Source organism: Ornithodoros turicata, chromosome 8 (assembly GCF_037126465.1).
Source record: "Ornithodoros turicata isolate Travis chromosome 8, ASM3712646v1, whole genome shotgun sequence".
NCBI lineage: Eukaryota > Metazoa > Arthropoda > Arachnida > Ixodida > Argasidae > Ornithodoros > Ornithodoros turicata.
Window position 1 is genome coordinate 28,838,210 of NC_088208.1, and position 20,468 is coordinate 28,858,677.

The window sequence follows — 20,468 nt, forward strand, 5'->3', positions numbered from 1 at the left end:
TATGGTCTCCACTCACGGAAACCAGCGCAGCTCTTAAGAGCAGCTTTCAACAAGTCATATTCAGGCCGATTGCTTCTTCCGTGTGCAGAACATCTGCAGTCAAGCATCACTTGTGTGGTTTCCTTATACACTCGGTTCTCGGTGTGTCTCCAACGACACGTGCTTTCGAGAATTCAGTCCAAAACGATGTGTCGATGAATTTGTCTCTCTCTCTCTCTCTTTTTTTTTTCCCCGCAAATATTCTATAAGTGCTTGAAAGGGTCGCTGCGCACTGTTCGGAAAACGATAGGTACGACACTGAAACACAAGAAGTGGCCAATTCAAAAATGGAAGCTTCGAGACTTCCTCGAACGCCACTTCCACCAAACGCTCGTTGGTCGGGCAGGAGGGCATAGGCCCATCATGAAAGTATAGGCATTCTAGTGAGAAATGAGACAAAAAGCCCGCACGACAATAGGTACACTCTGAAAACGTAGGATCTATGAATCTGTCGTACCCTGCGCAGCGTGCACAAGTTAGACAGAACCGTTGCTTCTGCCGTTTGCGAAAGTTTTTCAGTCGAATTTCGAAGACATATTCGTAAGCGAGCATTCATTGGTTTTATTCATTTTTTACCGTTACGTGTCGCTGGCACTGGGCTCGTTTTCGCTCAGTAGTGCGTGGTGCATCTCGAACGTAAGGGTTATGATACCTAGCTCCTTGAAGCACAGATTTATCTGGAATTTCGATTTTCGTGTTAATGCATTTGTGATTCAAGTAGCACAGGTGAGCATGTCGTTTGAAAAACGGAAGTGTGAACAGTTACATAGCTCAGTGAACGACGAAACGGCTTTTCAGATATAAATAAATGCTGCACTTTCCAAAAATGACGACAACATAAAAGAAGTCATGGCAGTTTATGAGATGAACACGAATGCCGGCTATCTCATAGCTCTTGTACCTGAGTGCTGTATGCTAATGAAAGGTAATGAGGCAAAATAATAGGAAATGAGCGTAGAGAGACCTCGAAGACAAACCGAGTGTCCAAAGAGTGACGAAACTCATTTTAGGAAGAACCTGAAGTCGACCCAGGATGCATAGTAACTCCCCAGCGGTCTCCCACTCCTTCCTTGGTGTCCTCTCTCCGTCTGTCCACGTCTGTATTCCGCTTATAGCCACAGTTGCTTCGCGGCACTAACACGGAATCAATCAATCAATCAACTTAAGGCAGAGAGTACTGAAGAAGTCTTGTTGTCATTCTTTGAACCAAGTCACAATGTTCCCTTTATAGGTAATCCGTAAAATCGCTCATGCGTTCAATGCTAGAGTCGCCTCTTCGGTCGTCCACCAACGAGTTTCTCAGCAATTTCCGTCGCAGTTTACGCGGCTGCAAATTCCGACGTGTTGCACGCCGTCTAAACACCCATCTGTTCACGCGTAACCGATGCTCCAGCGTCGCGCTTCTCACGTAATATGTGTCCGTTCTCCCCGCAATAGTGGAGCAGATAGAGCCATGGCCCCACCCTTATTGAGTCACCTAGATATACTCGCTCGTTCACGCTCATGTACGCAATAGGCCTCTTGTCTCACGAGCCCTTCGGGCCTTGCCTTTGAATGGGGCTATAGTGAAGTGCCGAAGCCTCAGGCGATTGCTCGTAATGACTCTGCCCACAAACTTCAGGAACTAGGCGCTATTTGCTCTCAAGTTGCACAGGGAGTACCGGAAGTTGGGCTGACTCTTCCTTACCAACTTGTGTTACATAACGGACACTTTTGCTTACGCGTGTGACTTCGCAGCCCCTATTACTCTACGGAGTGACATCATCGCATAAAAAAATGGATTTCATATTCCACGATTGGCTGTGTGGATGAGCAAGTGGCAGTCGTTCAATTAACTTCACTCTGTAGCAGATATAACAACAAAACAACAAACATTTATTCGCATTGAGTATAATACAGTAAACATGGACATGTCATACCGAATACTTGGCACAAAACACGCTCTGAGAGAGATTCAGCCATGCAAACGAGAGGTATGGTTGGAGAAGGACAGGAAAAAGGGAAGCAAGATTTGGAAAACGAAATAAGACTGTGACGACAGACCGAAAGAGGAATTGGCATTTCAGATTTGAGCATCGCTAACAGAAAAAAGCATCAGAAGGAAACGAATCCCAATGGCTTCGTGCAGGAGGATGCACAAGACTAAAACGCTTCAACGAAGAAAAGACAGCTGGAAGTTAGAAGAAGAAGATGCACAATATCACAACTTGCTATCGCGAACGTGGAAGACTGAGGAAGCACATAAATAATATATTTAAGGTCCTAGCACACAGCACGTTCCTTAGTGGTAGCCGTAGCCGCCGTACTTGGCGTAGGCTGGGGCAGCGTAGGCTGGGGCAGCGTAGGCAGCGTAAGCTGGGGCAGCAGCGACCTTAGCGACGGCTGGGGCAGCGTAGACTGGGGCGTGCACGGCGGGGGCAGCGGCAACAACTGGGGCGGCGACCTTGGCGACCTTGGCAACAACTGGGGTGTTGTAGACGGCAGCAGCTGGGGCAGAAGCGGCAGTTCCTGGCTCGTTGGTGTGGACGGAAGCGCGGAAACCAGCGGCATCAGCGACGTAGTCGACGCGACGGCTCAGACCGTAGGCATCAGTGAAGCTGTAAGAGCCAACACGGTTGTTGTAGGCGTCAGCCTCCTCGTGGCGGGACTGCTGGTTTCCGTATTCGTCAACGGTGTTGTAGCCGAACTTGTATGGCTGTGGGGCCTGCAGAAGTGACAGGGAACCAGTTACCCAGCGGGTTCTCGTACTTACTCAATAGTTAGAGGAGGGGGGTGGAGTAGACGTGGCGGTAAGGCACTTACGTAGACCTCCTGTACGACTTGCTTGGCGACGACTGGGGCAGCAGCAGCAGCGTAGACTGGAGCCCTGGCAACAACTGGGGCGGCGGCAGCGGCGAAGACTGGGGCCTTGGCGACACCGTAGGCAGCACCGTGGTAGGCTGGGGCGGCGTAGGCAGCATAAGCTGGAGCAGCATAGGCGGCACCGTATGCTGGGGCAGCATAGGCAGCACCGTGGAAGGCTGGGGCAACGCCGGCGTAGGCGGCGGAGGCCAGGCAGAGGACAACGAGCTGTGGAAAGCATTCGAACAAATTATATTTGTGCCTGTGAATCGTCGTTCGGAAAACGCACTGTTCATGAACATACTACCTCTAAATATCGCGCTATCTAAAGAACGAGAACGAGTGCCATCGATCATTCATGTGTAACGCTGCGGTATCTGGCAATGAATCTCTTCCTGCCGCCTGTGCTAATTCGCGGCGCAAGCTGGCTGGCGGAACGCAATTAGAGAAATTTTAATGTAGATACAAAAATGGAGCACGAGATTTTGTAACGTTACAAACCGAACAATTTGTTTCCTCGAGAAGTTACGCATGCGCCTGCTAGCGACCACACCCATGTGTTTTCCCACGTTGAATCGCGGACTCGTCACGAATGTAGATTTGCACCGATTTCCTGACCCCTGGCTACCACCAGGGTGCGAACGTTCGTATCTAATCACAAGCTTATCTCATGGTCATTCACGGTTGCGTTGGATCAAGCACAGGTTTGGACCCTACTTCGTCGATCCCGAACCCCAACCCCGCAGCACTCTACAAGGGCACAGAGAATGTCGGCGTAGCACATGCGCCGTCGCGACGCAAGAAGCACGTCCGTTGCCCGGCAAGGTATCCTAAGTCCATGAGGGCGTTGGGGGCTCAAGCCACGGCAGGTGCCTACCTGAGCAATCATTGTTGGTTGGTTCTCGTCTCGAGTCGATTAGAGAGTGTGGTTTCTCTGCGACCGTCCACGCGGTTTTATAGTAGAAAAGTATGACCTACATTCGGAAGGACCGTCGGTGGCGGCCGGAAGAGTTACGGAGTAGCCTCGCCCAAGACTCACCCTTGGAGAGAAGGTGAGGACAGGTAAAAGAGAAAGCGGCCGGTTGAAAAAATCTGTCTTCCAATCTATCTAAGGGCAAAATGGAACAATTGGCGTGTCCAGCCTCCTCTGGCTAATATCGGGCAAGGCAAAACGGACGCCCTCGCCCATACCTCGCGCGCGGGCGCATAATTTAAAGGGAAACCCACACTGTTGTCTTTTTCAAGGTCGCTCGACGATTCGGCCTTTGTCTTTGGTTGGGCAGGTAATTTGTTGCCGGAGAGGTATTCCCCGTTGCGAGCACGTTCGTCCCTGCGCTGTGCAGAACAATGACAAAGTCCGAACGCATTAAATCTGTCATGAAGAGAAAAGGAGCAGCGGTTAACCGGTATAAAAGCTAACAGTAGTACGCGTATTTGAATTTCTTTTCATTGTGTGGTAACTGTGGGTAATATAGGCTATAATCATACGAGTATTAAGAGTTCTCAAATGTGAGCTCTCATATGTAGACTATGAGGAAGGCAACTCGAGTAGCGGCCTTCGTTCGATGGTGATGTGATACAGAAAGAAAAAAAAAAATCGGGATGTGAGTTACAACGCAGTCGAACTGGCTACTCCAATACTGGCACAGAAAGTACAAAAGAAATGACGACTTAAAATGGTGGAGTCCAACATGTAGTTCAAAAGTTTAGACCAAGTGAGAGAAAAATTGTCGGAATCTCTGGGGGCGGACACAGCACACATTTAACGAGCCATAGAATGTCCATAAGCCCGGCTGTATCTAGAAAATCGTCAGTGCCCTCAGCGCCTTGTCTGACGACGATGACGTTCGAAAAATTGGTTCGACTGCATGTGGGTGTATATGCGTCATTCACCACATTCGGGGCATCGGTATAACCGTCATTTAGGTTTCACTTATTGAGTATTGAACCAAAGCTACTTGATTCACGTTGTGGATAATTCGTGTTCTCGGTTCTTGGGTGTTGCCTCACTATACTTTCACAATATATTGCAAAGCTGAACCGTCACCAATGTGAAGGCGCTTAGTCTTAGTTGTAGCCGTTAAAGACGTTGCGGTCTATCACTCATCGTCGATAAGGCAACACAGTGTAGCAGCACGAAACCTATTGAGCCCGCACTGAATCAGTCAAAGGACCCGTTGATTGATCGTATGTCCTAGTTTTCATGGTGCTGATCTTGATTATGCGATATTGTTTCTATTCAGTTATTTCCGACTTGCAGCTACACATGTGTTCTACGGAAAGACAACGACTGAATTCCTCTTGCCGAACAGCAGGGCCACAGAGGAACCAGGGAAACGACGGACATGCGCGCCATTAATCAGCATCGACGCCGTAATGTCTAATTAACCCATTAATTAATAGTCCGATTAATGAATTCGGCACCAGTCCTAGATTTGTGTAGGCGAAATCCGAGTGGATCGAGAGTTGGGCCGTCATATAGTTGTGGTGCCTGTGGCTGTTGTGCATTCATCGATCATGTGGCTGCATTTCCTGGAAAGCGGAATCGTTCGTATCGTTCGGTCAACTATACAGCACAAGTGCTTTTTCTTCCTCTTTATCCTGCATATACGTCATAAAACAATCACGTATGCGCTTATCTTTTCAAGCTGTTGTCTGTACTCACATATGCTCGTATTATGGTGAATGCCACATTTAAATTCGTGGCTAAAAGCGGATTAACTAGGTCGAGTTCCAGGAACTAGTTTGTAGGGAGCGTTTCAGAGGAAGCGTGCAGCTTTTCACTCAAGGCCGGGTATCGGGAAATGTTCAATTAGTTTGTGGAGCTGTGAGCGCTGTGCCATTATCGCGCTGGTGTACATGCCATTGGGTGAGTGTGGTACCAGTGTTTCTTTTTCGGCAAATCCCTCCATATTCGGCAAATTATTCGGCTAATTATTAATTTCGACTACCAATTCGACTTTGATTTCGGACATTTCCGACCAACTAGACTATTACTCGACTACTACTCGACTACTTGATTCCACTACACTTCGTCTAAATTATTAGGCTAATTATTAACTCCACTACTGTTCGACTAAACTCTTCGACCAATTATCCTTTCGACTAATATCCGACTAATCGATCATTCGACTACTATACTATGGTATTCGACTAATGATCAGTTAAGTAAATTATTCGGCTATTCTGCATATCATTAATATATGGTTCGTGTTCCTATTAATCTGACGTTTCTTTTTCCACGTTTCAGTGTAACCCGGCTACACGAAAGCTGTAGACTCAATTTACGTTTTCTGTTGTATTTGTATTTCTTCTTTGACCTTGCTGCCTCTTTGCAATATCGGTGCGACGTCGCACCCAGCGTGGTCTATTAATTTCATGTATTTCATTAATTAATGCAAGATAGAAAAATTAATTTCATTAATTTTTCATGTAATGCATAAATTTCTACTGCGCATTCATGCGTTGTTGGACGCACGCTCGCTTATATTACATTTCTTCTTTTTAAGTGTTGAGAGAGGTCAGCCAATATTTGGCTTGCAACTCTTCAAAAAAATAAAATAGAAACATATGTCCACATTAGGAGAGCGCGACCCACAGAAGTGCACCCAAGCCACAACGGCATCACTGCGACGTGCAACAACTTGAAAGACGAGCACGTCATCTTGCAGCCACGTGGAAGTGTATTATATGTAAGAATTTAATTGGGATGATGGATTGGCCCACAATCCCACATCGCTTTTTTTTCTTAAGTAGGTAGGGTTATAACCCTGTTTCCTAGTGAATCAATACTTATTTGCCCAAACTTTTAATCGCAATAAAATTCAACCCGCCAATTGAAAACGAACTTCAAGCGGATAGAGAGAAGCGACAGCACCGTAGACAGCATGTGGGTATGAGACCACAGCTGCCATCTGCGCAACTGAGACTGATAACGCTTCTTTATCCTCTCCTAAACCGAAAGGCAGGTTACATTGGGCTCCGCGTAAGCTTCTTCCGTTTTTCTTTTCTTTCTGACTCTACTGCTTCGTCAAGAAAAACTAACAAAAAAAGAAGAAAGGAAGTAGCAGATCTCTGTAGGTGTGTGATTAAGATGACTTTCCCTGGAGCTTCCTCAGACTCTGCACCACAAAATATCAGTTCCTTGTGAAGTCAGCCCAGGACGCAAGATCCGTCAGCAACGTGCCACCACGCCGTCATGCAGATCGCTGTGCAACGACACGACACCAACCAATCAACGAAGCTCCTTTGGTGTCACGAGGAACACGCCCATCGCGCATTATCCGCGCTGTCCGGCTACGTCACCTCACAATGTCGCACGCGTCCAGCGTACAAGCATGCGACTATAAAACATAGAATGCACGAAATTCGCCATGACAGTGCGACTCTGAGGCAATTAAAGATAAAGTCACGCTACTCCCAGGCCTCGGGCCACAGCAGTGCAGTGTGCGTCGCGCGCGCGGTCATATATCAGCCTCGTTGCGCTACAAAGCCCCGTACGCTAATTGACTTCGTGCCTCATGAACGCCGTTAGTCTCTATATATCACTCGACAGCGGCGTAAGGTAGCGACATGGCCTGGTGAGATTTTACGCAACGCTGTCAAAGCACCCATTTTTCACCCGTCTAGGCCCCAAAGCACATCTTACAACTGGTCATTTCAGAATTCAGACGACGCGTTGTCGCGAAAAGCGTCTATGATGATACAGCAGGCTGCACGGGTACGCCTTCGGTGCCTTCAGGCGCGCGTCGCGCAACTCGGTTTGGTAATATTTCTTCCTTATGTAGGGGTAACCCTTGACTTTCGCGGATTTAATTATTCGCGGCTTGTGCGGTTTCGGTTTTACATTCGCCTGAATAGCATAGTTTTTTAATTCCGCTACAGCAGGTCAAGAGAATTTCCTAAAATGGTGTGTGCGCCTTGTTTAGAGTACCTCTTGTTTCTTGGTAACAACGAGACTGGTCATTATGGGTCCAAAGCGTGGTGTTTCTGCTGCTTCTGAAAGTGCTCGAAAAAGGTAAAAGACAGTCAAGGCTTTACAAGAACAGGTTGAATTGGTGGATATGTTCGCGGTTATGTACGCGGAATATATGCAAACAAGAAGCAATAGAACTGCCACACTTTGGACCCATAATTACCTGTCTCGTTCATACCAAGAAGCGAAAGGTACTGGAAACAAGGTTGGTTTTAGGAGGTTCGGACCCTTTAGCTCCCTACTATTAGCTCCCTAATATTATACTCTCCCGTAGCGAGTTAAAGGCTCTGAAGGGAGTGAGCAGACTCCTTCTTGAGAGTGAGAGTAAATGCGATATATGTGGCAACCAAAGGAGTTAAAGTAGACACAAAGTAGTTTTTTTTTAAGAGTGTAGGTAGAAATTAGCTTCTATACAGTTGGTCGCCATCATGGAACAGACGAGCCAATGGTATATAGCTTCATGGTATATAGCTAATCATGATAACGACAGCTTTTACGCTTTGGAAATTTCGCTGCACAGCCGTAGCTCAGAATAGAAGAAACCGCCTGATGCACCCTAGACTCTCCATGGTGACTCAACTGGTGACAGACTACTTAGAACACAGACTGTTTTTGTTGGGTGAGCAGGAGTCTTTGCGACAGTGGTCCTGCCGCCACGTTGCTCTTCACAACGGACGTGTACAACTAACGGGGCTCATCTATACATAGTGTACTTCTCTTAGTTAGGCAACCACAAATTAATGCACTTATAGTACGTACTTTGCATTTTTTCTTTGTATACTGGAACTGGAGAAGGTAAATGACATCGTTTTGTTTCTGGGGGACGGCGACCGTGTGGCACACTAGTCTGAGATTTTTCTGCCGTCAGGCTTTGCGATATTTTGAACATTTCGTAGACAAGTGAAATAAATATTCTATTCACTTCATGTTACATCGCGAATTTTGACTTTCGCGGGTGCCCTCCTGCTCTAGCCCTCGGGCAAGTCAGCGGCGAAGAGTAATGTGGCCACGTTACAGAACAGATACCGCCACAACTGGCGCGCCTATATTCCATCCGGCAATGAAGGCATAGCGTTCCGAGAAGGTGTAGGTGTGTCCGCTGATCGTACGTTCTTTTGATCCGCGGCATTCAGATGTAAATACAGCGGCGAGGTCACTTTTATAATAATGTGTCGATCGAATGTGATGTGTATTGAAAACGCGCCCCAGTGATTACAGGTGAGAACCAAATTTATTCGGTGACCGACATGTTCAAGAAAGAGAGTTCTTTTTTGTTTTTTCTTCTCGGTCACTTCGAATAGCTGTGAATCTTAAAGGTGCCCATGAATGGAATGCGTCAGATAGAGAGGAAATGTACACGTATTATGAATTTCCTCACTTCCAAGTGCCCTAGAGACATAAATATTATGATTGGTAAATGCTTCTCCCGGCTTCGTCAAGTCAAGCCAAGTCAAGCCATTGATCACGTAGCCGAGTTATAATGAAGAACTGTGTACCACATAAACTCATCAGAAGGGAAGATTCATCTTATGTATAGCGAAGAGCATGAGAATGAGACTATCGCGATGAAGACACAGAGTGCTAATTGAGAAATGATCTCAATTAACGACACATATCTGCGTATAATCATGTCAAGTGAAGTGTGATTTTTGGAATGATCTTTCGATGCCCTCCGCCACACAAGACGCTATCGCATAATTTTCTGTGATGCTCAGCGTCGCCATGCAAAATATTCGCAGTTAATTTTTATTTAGTATTACTGAATTTTATAACTTGCGTCTTATTCATCTGCACGGGCGTCGTATTTACTGTTGGCTATCTTTTTCTTCTTTTTTTTTCAGTTCAACAGTGTGATGTCGCAGTTTTGCTAGACGTTAGTTACTTATGATATCCGCAAGAGGTGGCCCGAACTCCTCTCCTCCTATTTAAGATGAATCAGCACCCATCACCTCTTTGCCCAACGTGCAACGTAGAAGCCGATGTGCCACACATTCTCATTGCCTGCCAGCGGTACGAAGTCCACCGATCGAGTCTCCGGCGCCGCCTTGCTCATCTAGGCTACCGAGAGCTTTCCCTCGCGGTGCTACTTGGCCCTACCCAGCACGCTGAAGTCACGTCCGCGCTGACACGATTCCTTCGGGAATCTAAACTCCTGGGCATTCTCTGATGCGCAACGATTAGTGAAGGAGCTGTTACTTCTGTATTTTTTGATAATTTTCTGTACCCCAGCTGTTTTCTTCTGTTTGCTTGAAAGCATTAGGGAATAGCAAGCCCACACCGTGGCTAACCTTTCCCTTTCCTTCTTACTTTGCATTAAACATATTCCCCCCCCCCCCGCAAGAGGTGTAAAATTGCTGATCCTGCAAAATGTTTCTATTTGGTACAGTCTGATAGCCTAGACCTATAGCAGGCTCACATTCGATACAGTGTGAATTTATGGTGTTACTAAAAAATGTCTAATGCTGCGTCTACCTTGTAGTGTCTACCTGAGTAATAAATAACATCCTGACCATAAAGGAACTGAATTTCAATTTTCAGCAACCTCCACCATGACCGGTTGAATGGCCTGTGGCGTTTAATTACCGATCGATCTGCCTTCGCATGTGACGTCATGTTGCACCGAAAGAATCGTGCGACCTGGGACACACGATGTACACGCATAGCGGTTCTTTTTTTCTTGTTTACCCTAGAAAATGCGAGATCGCATTTTACGTGCAGCATCTACACGTCGCTACCGAACACGACTCCATCCTCAAAACCAGACGTGGCCCTTAAAGATTCACAAGCAGATTGTCGGGTGGTGCGGCAATCCTTTCGGTCATTACACAATTATCGAAATTACCCGTTATTTACTTGTAGCCAGTAGCATCGAACTATGACATTTCTGGCAATTTATGTAAGTGGTGTTCTTATCTAGGTAGCTGATACACGGTTGGACATGCAATTACATCGATAACGAGGGTTCTTGTTCTCAGACTTACCATCATGTGGTCAGAGGTTCCGCATGTGTCAACATCAGGGCATCTTCTGCTTAATATATTTGTTAATCTATTTATTGGCGCTAGGAGGTACGATGAGCTCCAGTACTCCGAACAACAACAACAATGACATGCAGATGTGGTGATGACGACGTGTTTTAAGGCTGAAGTGCGGCGAAGCCTCATTATATGTGAGTGATCAGATGACCAATATTGATTAATTGATTAACAATATTGATCAGATTATTGTGATCATATTAGGACGCTTCGTTGAGCTGAAGAACAACTCCGATCACTTGTTCAAAGTATCTGCTTCTCACGACCTGAGACTTTTGTTTCCTCAGCCTAAGTGAGTACCCTAACGAGTACCCTAAGTACTTACGTTGGTACCATGTGAACGTGGCTTTAAATTCCATCGCCTCATGCACGATCTGCATTGTTTTATTCCCTCCTCCTTTATTCATCTCAGGGGAGTTCTTCTGTCAAGAGAATCCCGGCATTTATTTCATTGGTCACGAAAGCAATAAACACGCGCCAGAGGTCGAAAGGGTCGAGCTGACATACAGAAGGGATTACGAAGATTCGGGGCAGAACCTCCAAAGTTTACCAAACATTACTTGACACCAAGACCTTGCTAATAAAAGGTATGCTTATGGCGGCTGAAGTTTATTCCTTTCATTCGTACGGCCACGCTCAGAATACGCGTTTCACTTAGTGTTAAAGTACTTTTTAGAGAATTGCTACTCTACTTTAATTACTTTCAGTTTCGAGTATTTTATACTCTATTTTAAATACTTTTTACGTCGAGTATTTAGTATCTTATTTTAAATACTTTTGCGTAGTATTTTGCACATGTCTGACCCAACCCAACCCGATCGAATGCCCAGGAGCGATCTAAGTAGATATAACTATCGCTCAGCAGAATGATTGCCGGAGAGCGTGCTATATGGTGAAGTTCCTCCTTCAGCGTGTACCTGGATTGCATCAGGGGCGATCACAACAAGAGGAACTGGCTTCCGGTCGCTTACTCCATCCAGACACTGACCCTCAGACTTCACGCTTCATTGGCTCCATTTTGCATGCAGTCTGGTAATGGACCCGCAGCAGTGAAGACTCATTCTCCTCCAAGGCAGTGCGTGATACAGATAATTGTAGGTCGAAGGAAACGGAATACAGTACCTTCCATTGTGGGATGCAAGGTGCATAGAACTGCGTCTCAAAATGGTGGCTATGAGTCCGTAATTGTGCTACGCTTATTGCGCGGGTAAGAAAAAAAAAGTAGTTTGTAGTGTGCCATGAGCTTAGCAAAGCTACAGTCACACGTAACATGGTTACCAGACCACGTACGAAGGCTAGGTAGGAAATGACACCCATTACAGCATATGTCAACCTTTTTCCTTTCTTTTTTTATTATGATTATTCTTCTTACTTTCCTTTATGTCCTTTGCGGTGGCAGTAAGTAAGAGTTGGAACGGAAATAGGCGGGTGGACAGACTAAAGGAAGACTAATACGATGTCGATGTCCATAGATGAATATGATATGCACGATGAAGAAGCCTGGGCGTGGTCTACAAGAACAAGGACGAACAGAAGGCAGCTCACAAGAACACAAGACTTCATCATGGATTTCCTTCACCGGCTTGCCTGCATTTATGCTATTTTATCAATAGGATATGTGTTACTAAAGTGTCCTCGTGTGACATTACTGCGAACAATATTTGGCATTCCATAATAACGAAATACTGTTTCTGAAAGCTTACATTCAAAGCGTTCGTCGTCAGTAATATAGAGCCCGTTCGACAAACTTAAAACTCGCAAATGCAAGATTTTGACGCGTGACTTAATGAACAGGATCGAATATATCGGATAATGTTTGCGATCGGTAGACTTCAGGTTGCTGTTACTACGTACAGATCTTCGGTAGCACCTAGAGTTGAGAGTTAGAACAGAAAAATATGGCGCTTTCCAAGTGTCTCTATTGGTTATGGGGAATCCTATATGTACAGCATGGGACAAAAGTTTACGAAAGACGGCACTGTCATATTTCTTCATCGGAGCCGCTCCCTGCTTGCTATCAGGAAGAGATCGAATAAGAAAAAAGGTGATCGGATATTCTATCCATCTCTCAGTATGTGTGACCGTTCCTGTTTGCCGCAGGGTATGGCCCCAACAGAGCAATGCGACACCCCGGTTTTCCGTAAACTTTTCTCCCAAGCTGTACCAACCCACACCTTTTTTTTTCCCTCTTGTGTGAAGTACTGGATATCATGCACACGCACCACGTAATAAATCCGGGATCCACTGTAAAACATCAATCAGCAATCGCACATCCCCGATGTAACGGAACAAGCTTAGTGTCGCACCTGGAGACTGATCAGTTATCAAAGTCACGACGGGCGACAGGTAGCCGGAGCGAAGGCCCTCCCCGGTAATTTAACGAGGTCTTGATGCAGGCCGGAATGAAATTTCCTCGTTGAAATTCCAACGGCGACATTTGGTTGCGTAGGCGCCCACGTGGGACCCACACTTCGCAGAAAGCGAAAGCAAACTTCCACGTTGGGGCGTTGGCCGTGTACCTCGGAGGGGCGATGCCATCGGCTCAGAGTCTTGTCGCCCCGCAATCGCGTGCACGTGGTCACTAGTCGTTAGCGTTGGTCTCGCGCGGGAGAATGCGTGGAGACGACCTGATAAGCAAACGCTGGACAGTGACATGACTTCGCCGGAGATGGAGATCTCGAGACGTCTCCAGTCGAAGCATTGTACTGTAATGCTCTGTTTCTTTCTTTCCTTCTTTATTTTTTTCCCCCCTTTGTGAAAGTTGTGAGCTGCCGATAAAGCTGAGGCACTGCATTATGTTGTTTATTTTTGCATTTTATGCTTATTTATTTTTGTGTATATTGCGTTGAACTAATAACGCATGCTTTCCAGAACCATTAAATATTTTCATGATGGCCGATGATGCTCGTTCACCCTCACAATACCTATGCTGGTCAGGATGTTGTTCATTACTTAGGTAAATACTACAAAGTAGACATAACTATGCTATGACGATAAAGATGTGTCCGCAATCAGTACGACAAAAACTGTTTCCCAGATATGAATGTACAGATTTCTCCCGGAAACACTACCTTGGCGACAATATAATTTCTGAATAAAGGATTTCTTTTCAACGTTCTTCCATTTTCGACATTTCCGAGGAGATAAGAGGATTTATTTTATCCTTTTTTTATTGATTTATTTTTATTTATTTATTTATTTATTTATTTATTTATTTTATTATTATTCTTTATTATTATTATTTATTATTCTGTGGTGACTTCGGCGCATGCAGTGTTTTTCCAGGATATGTACGTTCATCCGTGAACTTGAACGTAAGGTGGACAACGGTGTGAACTCTATAGCGTTGCCAAATTGCAGGTGCGGATTGCAGCCATCGTCGGGAAGGCCCCGGGAGTCGTTCACGTCAACGTGCTGCAGGTAGCACTAGTCTGACACAGAAATTTAGAAAAATGCAGTATATAATTAAGCGTCCTTTTATAGTAAGTTCCACTTTCGCTTGTGGACCTCAGTGATCTCGACGCAACCTTATCCATTTACAGTTTCACAGAATATGCTCCCGATATCTCTTAAACCATCCATGTTTCCGGAAGTTCCGGAAGCTCATTAATTTGTCGTATAATTACCCGCACGCGCAATTTCGCACCAGCGCGGTTTCCCTCAGCGATTATGAACGACTCCAAGCGTATAAAATAACAACATGACCCCGCAATAATGAACCGTAAAACCACCGTCCGGTAGGCATTCCCAGCTGCTAAATATATATCAAAAACACATAAATATGCATTATCCACCTCGCTGTGTGGTGTCTAAATGGCGTGGCGGAAATCCGCAGATCAAGCTTCCAGTGTCGCTCCGACCAAGTGCAGCAAGATGAGGAACAAAATTCCAGGTTGTGTCGGGGCGAAGCACCCAAAACGGGCCTCAAGTGGATTTCAGCGCCCCCGGGCGGCGATTTCGATCATACACAACTCTGTGGCTCCAATCGCCGAGAATATCATTAGTTATCATTTCTCGCTTAGCAGGGGTGAGTTCTACAATCGGGCATTCCTATTCAAACGCAGTGACTCACTTTAATTACTGTAACGATCGCGAAGCGAAAATATGATTCCATATCGTGTGTGGCCAATCCAGTTCGTGTATTTCCGGGATTTGATCAAATCATCACGCTGGCTCGGTTAGGCTGCTGTTGTGTTATGGTCGATAACACGGTATGTTTCAGCACTTCCTTTTATGTCTGTCTTGTGGTTGTTGACTTTCAATCTGAAATATTATTTGCTGAAATGGGTCACGTTCAATTAAGGCAAATTTATCCTGCGAACTGTCCCTGTGCACACACTGGAATTAGAAATCGGAATGAGCATGTTGGAAGGGCGTCGGAAGGTGGGGGAAACCAGGGGAGGGGGGCGGTCGCCGCCACCCCATCATTCATCCGTAGCTGTCGCCCAAGACAGATTCGCTTTCAGCTCTGTTACCGCAGAATGAAAACGAACACCGGTTTAAAAAAATAGCAGACGAAATTCGCCCGAATAGGTGCTATGCCCCTCAATTATCCTACGTGATACTCTATGTGCAAACCTGCTGCGTGAAGAGTAGCAGCATGCCATTCAGTAGCCTTGCTGAGACGGTACAGGAAAACGCAGATTTGGGCTCCAGCAAAGGACGTCGCCCTGTGTTTGATCAATGCAGGGAAGCATACTTGGCGAGAAAGGCTCTTATCCTGCGGCGAGGAGTGTTTAAGCAGTTCTCTGGTACGTTTGATGACTCGTGTGGCATATATGGCCGTTTTTGCCTGAGCCATGACCAGAACACTCGACAGAGTCTTTTGTAGACGACACCATTGCGCTTTTGTCGAGAACAAAAATAAACATGCCACCTCTCGCTTACTTCTACATATTTGTCTTACCGCACTTAGAAACCAGCAACAAACATTTCAGTTTGTGCTGCTCAAGAACGCGAGATGACCTTCCCCATCCGCATGACAACCTCCAACGTCATTGGATTGCACGGACGAGTCATTTCTAATCAGCGTATCAATGGCTCACATTTTTGTATTTACCACAGTTTGGTTTGGTCTGGAGTTTGATCTGGTCTGGTTTGGTTTGGTTTGGTTTCGCGTTTGGTTTGGTCTGGTCTGGAGTTTGGTCTGGTCTGGTCTGATCTGGAGTTTGGTTTGGTCTGGTCTGCAGTTTGGTTTGCTTTGGTCTGGAGCTTGGTCTGGAGTTTGGCTTGGGTTGGTTTGGTTTGATTTGGAGTTTGGCTCGGTTTGGTTTGGTATGGTCTGGAGTTTGGTTTGGTTTAGAGGTTGCTCTGGTCTGGTCAGGAGTTTGTTTTGGTCTGGTCTGGAGTTTGGTCTGGTCTGGAGTTTGGTTTGGTCTGGAGTTTGGTTTGGTCTGGAGTTTGGTTTGTTCTGGTCTGGAGTTTGGTTCGGTTTGGTCTGGAGTTTGGTTTAGTTTAGTGTAGTGTAGTGTAGATGTGTAGTGTTCAGTGTAGTGCTCGCCACCCTGCTGTGAAGGACTATCCACGCCCGTGGTGCGCTGGCTCCACTGCATGATCATGTGTAGGGGCAGAGGGTTGAACAAGAGCACAAAAATTCAACAATCCAAGGAGACATTGCCATGGGTCTCGTTATCTGTTGACTACAGTCTGTGACAGAGCCGCAAAACGGAGCAGATACAAGGTAGTGTTAAGAAATATTAGCTGTCTATATATTCTCTCGTGGAAACAGGTTATTTTTGCCGGGAGTGAGAAGTAAAAATAAATAAAAGGAAATACATAAATTTTTCTATAACAAGAAGCCTGCAGCCTAATATCCCTTTCTTCTGTTTGTTTCTTTTCTTTTATTTGGAATAGCAAGCCGGCTCTTTGCCTGGCTAACCTTCCCGTTCTTCTTTTTTTTTTATAAACATAACCCCCCTCCCCTAATATAGCTCATATGCTGCCGTTGTAGCCATTTCATTTAGCATGAGCAATGCCGAGCATCCTGAGAGCGCGTATCCAGCACGCCAGCATCTTGTAACCCTGAAACTGGGCTAACTTTAAGTTTGTTTAGGGTGCTCATATGACCTTACAAGAATAAAACGCATTAAATATTTCACTCACATCCCCCCCTTTTTTTCCCTCTTTATCACATCACACCACATCCTCTGCGCGGCAAACTTGCGGCAGAATAAACTGGTATCGTTTTAGACAATACACCACGTACAAGACCATGACCACATAGTGCGCATGTGGTGTGTGCTGTAGTGCGCCGGTATTTACGTTGTTTAAAACGTAAATACCGGCCGAGTCCACAGCGTTGCATCACACAAAACCTGACGACGTCAAGAGATACCAGCGGGTAGGACAGTCCGAGAGCAGGCGACATTTCTGGAATACCACGATCAGTATCGCGCCTCCGCTCCGGGCCGTGCACTCTTTTACGCAATGGTCACAAGGAAAAGCCTCGTATCAGTTAAACGGTGAATGCTAATAGTTAGTTATCTATGCCAGTCGAGAACTGTCAACGGTGGCCAAAGGAATAGGGTGGACAGCTCAAAAGGACATTGCTCACAAAGACAAATGTCTGTGGCACCGTTTCCTCAATAGCCGCACGCGAAAGAAATGCAAAACAATCGCCCTGCACAAAAACGTTTTCAGGAGTCGGCGACGGCATTCGCTTATCTTTTCAATTTGCTGAGGACTGCACAGTCCACTCGAATGACACGAAAGAAAATGTCTTTCATGTAATTTAACAGATAATGAAAAGATTTCAGATGAAAGGTTGGAGTGATTGTCATTGTGACCTGCCTTGTGAGCGTGCAGCTATGGTTTTCCTGCATTTTCCTTAGGCTCGGAAGTAAGCTAGGGTTATCGGAAAGTTCTCGCGTATGAAATATTGATAGAAGAGACGAAGAGACTTAGAAATATCATTTAAGACAGACTTGTATACGTTCGCTATCACGAATTCAACGGGACCGGAAGGAGTTCGACAAAAGCAGTTGTTCGATATACCCGGAAGTCGCACAAAAATAGCGCCAGTAGACTCGAAAGTGAACGCTGCCACCACAGGAGCCCTAAGAAATATTCAAGCTACGAGACAAATCGTGGTGAATAGCACTTCGCCAGTATTTTAATTTAGGTGCAAAGAAAAAGACATGAGCTAGGTTTGCCATTCTTGGTTTGACTGACCCACCGCAGTAGGCGGAGTCGGCGTACAGCGGCATTTGAATAATCGGGTTCGAAACGCACCCATTTCCGACGGAATTGCGTCAGACTTCGAATAAGGCGATAATTCTAATAAAACACTTATCCATCATACATTGGTCTTGTAATAAAACGGTTTCGTTATAACGATGGTTTACTCTACTTATTACCCGATCTTCAAACTCTGTGCTGAAATGAATAAAGAATATGAGCATGGTTGTGTGGGACAAATCATACAATTTCCTCACAAAACTGTTTTCGTCGAAGGTAGTCGATTTGGCGTTAGAAGAAATCAGGCTTTTGAAACAACTTTTATTTTCCTCACTGATATATTTCAATACATTGTAGAACAAAATCCACGATAAAGGCATCTTGCGACTTCAGCGGACCAAGGGATAGAGTGCATTGAAGACTGGGCATCCAGAAAATACATTTTTCTGCTCTTTTGTTTTGCTTGTGTTGAAGGCACAAAAAGGGGAGATTTCTATGCGGGTGGTAAATTTTGACCAGTTCCTAGCTCTCATTTTTTGTTTAATGCCGGGTTAGCGCCTCGAAGCAACTGTGGCTACGAGCGGCGTACAGGCGTGGACAGAGGGAGAGAGGAGTGGACAGAGGGAGAGAGGACAGCAGGAAGGAATGAGGGACAGGGGGTTCAGTACGCGTCCTGGACCGACTTCAGGGGGAACTGTGCCAACATTCGTGTCTTCACTCACGACCTTGGCTCCCACGAACGAGCGGAACGCCTTAACCCGTTCGGCCATGCCGCTGGTCCCTAGCTCTTATCAATGCTATCTGTGACATATCTATGACATATCTATGACATATCTATGACATATCTATGACATCTCTATGACATCTCACTGCTAAGATATAGGGAGCGCAGTAAAGCGTGGGTCACTAATAAGAATGTTCCGCCCTGACACCTTCAGTCATGGCGCAAGAGTTTTATTCTCTCTTCGAATAGCCCAACTACAAATATCGCGAAATTCACTTGCGAGACGAGTTTGCCTCTACGTTTTCTTCTTCTTCTTCTTCTTCTTCTTTTTTTTTCCCAATAAACATATCCCCCCCCCCCCCCTGTAAGTTCGGCCAACTACTAATAGCGTTAATTGCTTCGCGAAATGTGATATATTCCACCAAGGGCCTCCACATGTACACGTGTTTGACCTGCTGCGTCGCCTCTGGCAATTTGGGAGGGGCGTTGAGAGAGCAGTCCTCGTCGGGCGTTTAGCAGGATTTGTGTATCGATCTCATTTTTGTATTGACACGATCGTGATCTGTTTACGCGACAGTTTGTTAGCATCTTTGCCGTGAGCACTTAATGCGTTTTGCCTTGCGGGTGCTTCATGAATGAAACGGTGTTTTTGATGACCAGTGATGGGGTGTACTTGAAGTACCAAGTACAAGTTGAAGTATATTTATGAGTACTTGTACTTTACTTGCAGTACGTTTTAAAGTGCGTGCTTTGTAGTGTACTTTAAGGTACTTTTTTATTACTTTAAGGTACTTTAAGGTACTTTCCCGTGAAGTACTCAAGTACCCAACTGTTACTCCAGGAGAAAAATACGGAAAAATATTCTTTGTGGCTTGAAGGGGCATTTTTGGAGAAACTCCTAGATAAAATGTTGTCCTAGAGTAAGAGGTGGCGAGGTAGAGAAAGAGGAGGAGGAGAGTAAGAAGTTGGTTACACAGACATACGCACGTGATGACACTGCGATAGATACAAAGATAATGGTGATGATGATGGAGAGAAGAAAAGAAAGAGGAGGTGAGTCACGATTAAATCGGACAGGCTGCCCGAGTACACCTACGTAAAGCAAAAAACAAAATTGAAAAGGAAAGGGGGAACGCTGGTAGGAAGAAGAGTTCCGTCGGATGAATGAAAACAAAACCTCTCTGGTTCTCGCAATACACGATTCTAATGCATTTTTACGTTGCCTTTACATTGGACACTTTTTATTAGTGAATATTCCATTTCACAATGTGTGATTGACTTTTTAGTATCCCATGATTCACTAAAGTAAAAGACTGAAGTGGACGTATGCTTTCGATTTGTGCACTGTACCATTTTTTAAATGGTCACACGGATTGCATTTTTGCAGAAAGCCACATAAAAGCTTGCATCGCGCTTTTCATGCATTTACGAACAACCTAAATTGGCAACGTACTTGATGATTTCCCCTAGTATTTCGTACTTTACTTGAAGTACATTTGGCACAAGCTCCCGTAAGCATAGCTTTGTAAACAAAAAAACAAAAAAAAAGAAAAGTAAGCTCCCGTGGCATAGTGGTTAGGGCGACCGCTTTCCACGCCGAGACTGGCAGGTGAGGCAGGTTCGATTCCTCCCGCACCGGCTGCGCCCTCTGGGCATTTCCGTCAGACTTTCCTCCTGA

General features: G+C 45.6%; 1 protein-coding gene across 1 annotated transcript in view; it reads right to left on the reverse strand.

The window, feature by feature from the left end:
• The window catches only part of LOC135366325 (uncharacterized), a 33,743-nt gene extending 17,295 nt beyond the window's left edge, over positions 1-16,448 (reverse strand). The window contains exons 1-5 of the mRNA XM_064598997.1: positions 15,936-16,448; positions 4,108-4,215; positions 3,920-3,988; positions 2,842-3,108; positions 2,332-2,743 (exon numbers count right to left, since the gene is read on the reverse strand). Of these exons, the coding sequence (XP_064455067.1) occupies positions 2,332-2,743; positions 2,842-3,108; positions 3,920-3,988; positions 4,108-4,215; positions 15,936-16,448 (1,369 nt within the window). The remainder of the gene's footprint in view (positions 1-2,331; positions 2,744-2,841; positions 3,109-3,919; positions 3,989-4,107; positions 4,216-15,935) is intronic.
• Positions 16,449-20,468: the final 4,020 nt, after the last annotated feature.